The sequence below is a fragment of the Lipophrys pholis genome, assembly GCF_963383615.2.
Source record: "Lipophrys pholis genome assembly, chromosome: 19".
NCBI classification, from domain to species: Eukaryota; Metazoa; Chordata; class Actinopteri; order Blenniiformes; family Blenniidae; genus Lipophrys; species Lipophrys pholis.
In genome coordinates this window covers 3,848,228-3,856,868 of record NC_137647.1, presented here as the reverse complement: position 1 = coordinate 3,856,868, position 8,641 = coordinate 3,848,228, and the positions used below count along the sequence as shown (strand labels likewise).

General features: G+C 52.5%; 2 protein-coding genes across 4 annotated transcripts in view; both read right to left on the bottom strand.

Moving 5' to 3' along the window:
* rapgefl1 (Rap guanine nucleotide exchange factor (GEF)-like 1) overlaps window positions 1-1,351 on the bottom strand; it is a 12,285-nt gene extending 10,934 nt beyond the window's left edge. Inside the window, exon 1 of one of the 2 annotated variants that reach the window (XM_080487339.1) lies at window positions 452-1,351. In XM_080487339.1, coding sequence (XP_080343465.1) covers window positions 452-651 — 200 coding nt within the window. In that variant the 5' untranslated portion in view covers window positions 652-1,351. The remainder of the gene's footprint in view (window positions 1-451) is intronic. The other variant, XM_080487340.1, reaches the window with a different exon arrangement.
* A 1,551-nt stretch (window positions 1,352-2,902) lies between these two features.
* casc3 (casc3 exon junction complex subunit) lies at window positions 2,903-8,127 on the bottom strand. Of its 2 annotated transcripts, none has more exons than XM_080487337.1 (12): window positions 7,925-8,127; window positions 7,317-7,341; window positions 6,879-6,934; window positions 6,475-6,753; window positions 6,244-6,386; window positions 5,988-6,161; window positions 4,922-5,766; window positions 4,664-4,837; window positions 4,289-4,387; window positions 4,051-4,220; window positions 3,749-3,966; window positions 2,903-3,631 (listed from the first exon to the last, which is right to left on the bottom strand). In XM_080487337.1, the coding sequence occupies exons 1-11, from the start codon at window positions 8,108-8,110 to the stop codon at window positions 3,817-3,819; spliced, it is 2,301 nt and encodes a 766-aa protein (XP_080343463.1). In that variant the 5' UTR covers window positions 8,111-8,127; the 3' UTR covers window positions 2,903-3,631; window positions 3,749-3,816. The 2 variants fall into 2 exon arrangements, with proteins under 2 accessions (XP_080343463.1, XP_080343464.1); XM_080487338.1 differs by having other exon boundaries at window positions 2,907-3,631; window positions 4,067-4,220; window positions 7,925-8,112.
* Window positions 8,128-8,641: the final 514 nt, after the last annotated feature.

The window sequence follows — 8,641 nt, the reverse complement described above, 5'->3', positions numbered from 1 at the left end:
ATATTTATGAGATTTATTTAAAAACCTTGCTTGTTCAGGGAACCTCATTTTGAAGAATCTGACAACATCTGGATCAATGGACTGATCCCAAAGTCAAAATGACCAAAACCTGATTCTGATTCAGAACCCAAACCTGACCTAGATCCTGAACCAGATCAAAGACTAGATCAGAACCCGGTTTGACGAGGAAACGTGTCTCAGATGTTTTGGTAACTCTGAGCAGCAGCTGGACTCAGCGTTGCCATGACGACGGTTCAACTTTAAATAGATTTTTGAGCAAGACCAGAGCAACGTGCAGCCCGAAGACTGGCAGTCCACTGATCCACTGCACCGCACCTGCTCTGCCTAACCTGCCTTCCAGCCCCCTCGCCCCCACCTCCCACCTTCCACCCCCGGGGCCCCAATGCTACGGCCCTGCAGGAGCTCCCTGTGTGGAGGAGCTGCTCCTCACCTGAACACTTCCCGGGCCTGGCCGCTCTCCGGGGACGTCTCCCTGAAGAACGGGACCACCCTGGACAGGCTGGCGCGGCGGCGGGACGCCCCGGTCCCCCCAACGGCCTTGTCCGTCACCCCGCCGAAGCCCCCGGCCCGGCTGAGCGCGGTGGTCTGCTTCTTCAGGAACTTCTCCAGCGGCTTCATCCCCGCCGGCATGGTGGGCCGCTGGGTGGGAAAAGGGGGCGCGGGGCTGGGCGGAGGCGGCGGTCTGACGGGATGCGGAGGCGGCGGAGGCGCAGCGGCTCCTACATCATTCTGCCCCGGCGGGCCGGGGGCGTGTGTGTGTAGGGGTGTGTGGTGTGGGGGGGCAGGTGTGCGCAGGTAAGCGCGGACCCTCCGAGGCTCTGCACGCGGCTCTGGAACAACAGCCCGCTCTGCTCCTACCCCATGGAGGAGGCGCGCGAGGCTCCGGGTCTCCGTGCGCGTGTGTCGGCCGCAGCTCCCTCCGTTTCTCCTCCGGTGCGGGCTGCACCGAGCTCAGACACGGAGAGAGAGTGTGTCCCCCTGTCCGGAGCCGCTCCTCCGCGGGTCGGATCGACGCTGCTGCTCCTTGCCTCCGCTCCGCTCCGCTCCTCTCTCACCTGGTGGAGGAACGTCCGTGCGGCTGCTGCGTGCGGCTGCTGCGGGTTTCTTCAGGCTCGCGCTCTGCAGAGGCGCCGCGGCTGGCGCTCCGTCCCCCCGGCGGCTCTCTCACCCTCGGTCCTCCCCCCTCTCTCTCTCTCTCTATCTAACTATCTCTCTCTCTCTCTCTTTCTCACTCTCTCTCTCTCTCTCTCTCTCTCTCTCCCCTCCTGCTCGAGCGGAGCGCGGAGAAGTGACTGGGAACATGCGCGCTCCCTTCCAGCCGATCTGCTGCAGTTGCGCGCGCCCGACACTGCGCGGACGGGACTGGCGGTAGGCGCGCACGGGCGGGCACGTTCACGTCAGCAGGCTCTCACGTCACAGCCTTGGTGAAACATCGCGACACTTCACTGCTGTACGCCAATACTCTGATACATATTGTAACGGTAACACTGAGTCGTATTAAAATTCAAACGAGTCTTATTGTATATACTTTATATTTTACATATATCTCCCTGGGATTTCCTGTTCATTGTTGTGATGACATCACCTCCTCCAGAATCACATTAATTGGAGTGAGCAGAAAGGCGATATCTGTTGTCACGTGACTCCTCCCATCTAATCTACCTGCTGAAACCTGAACAGGTGAGTCACACAGCTTCAATAGTAACAAGCTCCACACCCACCCGCTCCTCCAGGTGAAGGAGTAACCCGACCCCTGACACAGGAGATCCTCCTCAAACTTAATGAAAACTAGCAGAGCTCGCTGGATATATCACAGTGGGTTTCAGGTTTCTTCAGGTTCAATCACCCCTGTCCATGTCGAGGTATCCAGGAGACCGACACTCTGGAGGAGCAGACCTGGTATCAGAGGTTTGCAAGTTTGAGTCCTGCTGCGGATGAGTCACCATTGTGGGTCCTTGACCTTTGACCCCCCCCCCCCCCCCCCCCCATCACCTCCCAGAGCACCTCTATTAACTCAAGGGGATTAATAAAGTAAGATTAGTAGGTTTGATTCTTGTTACCATGTTAACTGGAAGGAAGTTTTACGAGTGTATTTATCACTGTTACCATGGTAACCAGCTTGTAAATGCTGTAAGTTAAAACGCTTCTCAAAGCTTATTAAAAAAAGAGATCCATAGCCTGTTTACTGTCAACATGATGACACGACAGCCTGCTGAGCCACCCGGCAGGTGGAGGCAGACCCGACTGCTCCACATCTACGAGCCTGATCATATGAATAAAGACCAAATCAGTGATTGGATTGGAGGAGAAGGGAAGCAGCCGTGAGCTGCCGCAGCTGTCAATCACGTGCTCGCTGAACCCGTCACCATGGTTACAGAGGCACACAGCCCCCTTTCTCCGTCTGCGTTCAAACGCAGGAGAAAAAGTGGGTGAATAGAGCATCTGCTGCTTCAGTCTCATTAATATTCATGAGCACCTTCCATCTGCAGCCCGAGTGGCCATCGCCACCCGTCAATCAGTTTACATAAGATGGACCCAACCCACCTGCAGCTGATGAATATTCATGTTACAGGGCACTTCCTGTTCCTGAACAGACACCCTGAGCTCCTGCCACAGCAGGGCTTCCCACTGCACCACCAGACTTACTTATCAGTCTGGAGGCTCATTTTCTCTCACAAAATTTCCCAACAGAAATCAATTCTTTCATTTTTTTTTTCCCCCTGTGTGCCGACCTGTGATTGGCCAAAGCGTCTGAAACCCTGAAGAACACAGAGTACTAAAACACATCATCTCCACCACCAGGGGGAAGAGCACTCAAATAGAACAGTCACTCACTCAAACATGGTGTTTCTGATGTGCGTTTCCATAGAAACGAGACATTGACTGCAACAAAAAAGCAACTTTAATTTGACTTGAAATTTTCAGATTTCTCATCAGAAACTTAAACAAAATGGAAGATGAAGAAAAACAAGAAAAAAGGTCAAAACTGCTTCCTGTTGAAATGTTTATGCACAACAAATAAAACGGTTTGTTAATGACAACAAAACAAGGTCATTTAAAAAAAACAATTAAAGGGTCAAAATAAACCATTTCTTCTTTGTTACAGCCACACTCCTGCAGTTTCTAATAATCTGTTCTCAGTAACAATTATATAACTGTATATATAAACAGCTTTTATCACTTTCTTCTGACAAAAGGAGAGTTTGTGTTTTTTAACGGTCATCGAATGCCTCACAGACAAACTGGCTCGGCTTGTCCTTCGGTTCGCGTCTACGGCTGATTTCTGACCAGCTCATTAAACTCAGCCGCTCTCGGGTCACCGTTCATGGAGGCGGAGCTTCACAGGCCACAGGAAGTGATGTCAACAGTTCAGTCGGACAGACTTTGATCCAGAAACGCTGAACACGTCCATCCGACACGTTCAGAGATGCGCTGAGGGAATTGAACAGTCGACGTAGTGGATGTGCAAAGTCCAAACAATGAATGCAAGTTAAAAAAAATAAAAATTAAAAAATCATCATCCAGCAGTGAAGCTCCGCACATCCATCCATCTCCACCCTCTGTGGCTGTTGTTGGGGACTGCAGCACCTCACCGCCCCCCCACCTGCTACTACAAAGAGGAATACACACATAAGAAACCTGGTTGTCACTGAAAGAGAGTGTGTGTGTGTGTGTGTGTGTGTGTGTGTGTGTGTGTGTGTGTGTGTGTGTGTGTGTGTGGTCTCACCTGTGCTGCTGGGGTCACCGAGGGGCTGGTACTTGATGGTGGTGGTGGTGGGGGCAGAGGGGGTGGGGTCACTCTGAGGCATAGGGCACCTCCGGAGGGGGGGGTTTTACGGTGACAGGTTGGGAGGTGCGTCGGGGGGGTGACGGTTTGGGCTGAGCCTGCTGCTGCATCGTGTCGTAGTACGTCACTCCTCCGTACGTCACCTGACCGGACTGAGGCTGAGGCGCACAAAGGGGGGGGGGGGGGCTGTTACCATTAAGCTATACATACACAGTTTCATATCAACCAGACAGACAGAATACCTGGGGGTTGGCGTACATCGTGGGATACGGGAACGGCATGACCCCTGGTGGAGGGTAGAAGGGAGGCGGTAGCAGCTGCTGTGGTTGCCCCGGTGACAGGGATACCGGTGGGCCTCCATAGATGGCGGTGTTAGCAATGGGGCCGCCTGGTGATTGGTGGGGGTGTAGACCTGCAGGAGGTGTGATAGGTGAGTAGCAGGTAGACAGGACTCTCATTAAACACACAGAGTATACTGACCTGGATGGGGCAGGTGCATCTCAGGCTGAACCAGCATGCCCTGCGGAGGGAGGGGGGCGGGGCCTTCACCGTGAGTGTAGATTGGTCCCTGATACGACACTGAAATTGGGGGGGGGGGGGGGGTGTTAGTAACCAGGTGTCAGCTTTATCATGACCCAGTATTTTTAGACGACAGCAGCAGTTTCGTGTGTGATGGACGAGTTTAATGAAGATGAGTTTATTAAAAAACAACAAAAAAAAAAAACAGACTTGAAGTTGACAGAAACACTGTCAGCTCCCCAGAAACTCCTGCAGGAGGAGGTGTGCTCTGAGTCATGCACTGTGCTGCCCTCTGCTGGTCAGCTTCAGTACCTACAGCACTGCTATGTGACTTACTGGGTTCGTAGTAGTGTCCCTCCATCACTCCCAGGTGGAGGGGCGGCGCGGGCTCAGGGACTGAGCGCTGTCTCTGGGAGGAGTACCTCTTGGCTCGGCCAGAGGCCACATTCATCTCCTCCATGCTGGAGAACTGAGGAGGAGCACTGGGGAGGTGCAGCGGGTTCGGGAGGCCTGCAGACCAACAGAACCACAGTGACCGCTCAGCTCAGATCTGATTAAGGATGTTGTGTAATAACAATCGTGTGTCACACTGACCTCTGAGCTCAGACCGCATGAAGGATGTTGGATTCGAACTCCAGTTCTGTCCACTCAGGTTGAGTCGAGCCACGTCCTGGTCCAGCTCCGTCAGCGCGGCTCCTGCGGCTCCTGCGGCTCCTCCTCCTCCTCCACCTGGCTGACTCCCACCTTCTCCTCCTGCCCAGCTCTTGCCTCCTGTGCTGCTGGGAGCTGCAGACTCCTCCACGGAGGCCTGCTTACTACCCAGGTCTGCGGGTCGGGATCGAGTCCTGCGAGCCAGCGCGTATGACTTCCTCTCCACCGGGCGCTCAGTGGGAGGAGACACCTCCCGATTGGCTGTTGACGACTGTGGGGTGGAGCCAGAGGAGGCGGGACGGTCTCCTCGCTGCTCTTGCTGCCGCCTTGGCGAGGCCGACGAGTACCTGCCTGGCTGAGGAGGCGGCGTCTGCTCTAGCTCATCGCCTCCTCCCGGACTAACTGTAATGTCCTCGATGACCACCGGGGGACCCCCTCTGCCTGCCGCACCACCACGCCCTCCCCTGCTGGACACGCCCCTGTCGAGCTCCGGCGGACCTTTGGGGCCAGGACGCTCTCGGGAATGCATGTGAGGCGCGTTTGTTTCGATGCTCCTGTACTGAGAGGCGGGCGGAAGGTGCATCTGGGTCTGGTGGGGGGGTCTGCTGCGGGGGGGAAGAGGTCGAGAGGGGTGACCGCCACGCTGAGCGGCGGAGGGAGGGGGCATGGAAGGAGGTGGAGCTCCTCCTCGGTGGAGAGCTCCTCCTCCCGAGCTGTGCCAGGACCGGACGGGTCGCTCTCCTCCTCCATCCCTCCACCGTTTGTCTCTGCTGGGAGACAAGCTCTGCCTGCGCGCACACACAGACACACAGACACACCTGTTGGTGTCTCCTGGGAATTCAACTTTCTCGACACTAAATACTTGGATACAGGCTGAGCTTCTGTCAGTTTTCTGTACACGGTACATGTGTACTTTAGAAAATAACATTCGAAACACATAATAAACAACATAAATGGACCTTTAAGTCTGCTGTTATCATTTCTACCACCAGAGGGCAGCGTTTCGTACCTGGGCCTGCGCTGTCGGTACGCCCGCTCTCCTGAGCCGCCGCCATTACGGATGTCATAGCCGTAGATGGCGATGAGCTCCTCGCGACTTTTTGGAGCCTGCTCCTCCTCCCTGAACTTATCGTGCTCCCAGCGACCTTCGTCTTTCCACAACTTCCTGTTCCTGCCTTTAGGCCTGAGGAGAGAATCAAATACATCAATCACATAATTAAAGGTGTGTGGTATAAACGTGTTGCGGTGTGTAGAGGTGGTGTTACCTCTCCTCCTCCTGGGGGTGGCCCCTCACGTCGTGCTCAAAGAACAGACCCTTCCTGGGGATGTAAGCCGGGTTCTTTCGGTCCTCGTCATCGTCTAGCTTCTGTCGGACTCCTGCTTTGGTCTCTGGGTCGTCTGTGGACTCCTGTAGGACGGTTCACATCAGGAGATCACATCACTCCTACGTGGAGTTTTCTGCTGAGTCAGCATCATGTTTGCCGTGAGGGCCTCACCTGTCCGTCTCCACTCTGTCTCTCTCCGGCCAGGTTTCCTTTCTCCTCTGCTTTGCTCTCCTCTTTTTGCTTTCCGCCTTCTCCCTCCTCTGGTTCTGGTTCTGGTTCTGGTTCAGCTTCTGCTTCTTCTTCTTCTTCTGCTTCTTCTTCTCCTTCTCCTTCTTGCTGCTGCTCCTCCGTCAGTCCATCAGCAGCAGGCTGCGGAGGCTCGCCGGCTGCAGGTGGAGCTTCTTCATCAGTGTACGGCTCTACCTCTTCCTCCTCTTCCTCATCTCCTCCCTGAAGAACACACAAAGTATGTTGCTATGGTGACTATACATTTACTTTTCTCCAATCACAGCCACATCTTCCACCGAAAATGCAAGCCCTCATGGGATAGCGTGCGATCACACACACTTGTTTACCTCGGAGTGAGAGGCATTTTCTTCTGGATCTGCACTGTCATAGTCCGAGAGCACGGCTGCAGAAAGGGAGAGAGCAGTGTTTACATGTGATACTAAAGAATGTGAAGATCATCATTATCTACTACCTCGTTGACAGGTTTAATTGTTGAATTACTACAGATACTAGAATTTCAAATGATTATAAAACAACCCTTTAGAATGTACCCTCTCGGATTGGATGCTGTATTTACTTTTTCTGCAAATAAACTGAAGCTTTTCATTACAGTAGGAGTTATTGTGATCAGACTGGTAGTGATTTATTTGGATTAGCTGTATATATTTGACATCTATACAGTATAAGTAACTAGACCCCAGTTTCAAACTAAAGAACAGAGGTTTTCAATCAGTACAAATTGACATATCAAGACATTATAAATGAATTGAATTTGTTTTGCTCACCTTCGCCAACGCCATCTTCACTCTCCTGCAACAAGATCAGAAACACCCCACCATCAGTTCATTAGGGTGATCGGGTCGATCAGCGCTGCTTCTACTCAAACTGATCCAAGTTCAGAGGAATCAGCTGATTCTCAAGAGGTCAAAACTCAAACTGCTGACTGTTCTCATGTCAGCTGGAATCAGTTCTCATAACTCCAACACAACAAATACCATCACCAAATAATCCATAACCATATCACTCATGGAAGGACTGCTTCAGTCCTGCTCAACGAGTTAAACATTATAACTCACGAGTCTGGTCAGTTTACCTTGACCAGTTTACCTTGACTGGTTAACCGTGTTGACTTAACCCGGGGCAGACTGGAATAATGAGGATGAAAGCCGCGTTATTGGTTGAACAGCTAACTTGTTGAACACAACCGGATGAATCGGTCTGCTTGTGTGGAGAAACTCAAACGTCCATCAGACATTTGATCAACTTCCCGCGGTGCGGACGGAGGCCCCGCTGGAAACGACAAGAGCCGCGGGAAGACTCGCGGCTCCCGGCCGGGACACGAAGCCCGGAATCCGTGGAGCTAACGTTAGCCTGACCCCTCTTAGCTACTCACACACTCGGACTCCACGTCGTTCTTGGCTTCGGTCCGGGTCACCACCGGCTCCACCGGGTCTGGCTCTCGGCTCCGGGCCTTGGTGGAGGGGGACCCGGACTTCCCGCTGTCCGAACCCGACCCGGACTCGTCGTCGTCCTCGCTGTCCTGGGACGCGCGCCGCCTCCTTCGCCGCCGGTCCGCCATCTTAGAATGCCAGTGGTGGAGGCGGAAGTGGTGAGGGCTTCTTCGTGGTAAAATTACAGTGGCGTGAGACGCCGCGATGCTCTTTACCACCACCTGCTGGAAGTTATCTATATATTCTAATCGAGCATCTTCTATGATTTCTTTATGATTCCAATAATTTTCTTCTTCAAATACTGAGGGGAATCAAGCTACCAGAGACGATTATAAATCCTCACTTCCAAGAGAATCAGTACTGTATTTCTGTCTTTGATAACTGTTTATAAAATATGCATTCTTGCAGATCTGATATAAATAACCAAAATGAAAAAGCAGAATGTACAGACTGGAATTCTGAAAATTATTGTATCAGCAGCTAAATCTGAGTGTTTCACCAAGACCATACCCAAACCTTAAAAGCATACATCCAATTAACTAAATGATCTGGTTTGTCTTACAAAAAAGGGAAAGGAAGAACATTTTAATATTTCAGGATCTGAAAGGATCTGAGAGGATCTGAGCTAACGTGTAAAATACAATGGAATTCAACCTGTT

What these genes read in the sequence shown, in the direction of transcription:
- casc3 (XM_080487337.1), bottom strand. Translation starts at nt 8,110, where the DNA reads ATGGCGGACCGGCGGCGAAGGAGGCGGCGCGCGTCCCAGGACAGCGAG. An exon ending in AAAATGCCTCTCACTCCGAG is followed by an intron (nt 6,754 to 6,878) that starts GTAAACAAGTGT and finishes TGTGTTCTTCAG; the next exon opens with GGAGGAGATGAGGAAGAGGA. An exon ending in CATGCGGTCTGAGCTCAGAG is followed by an intron (nt 4,838 to 4,921) that starts GTCAGTGTGACA and finishes GTTGGTCTGCAG; the next exon opens with GCCTCCCGAACCCGCTGCAC.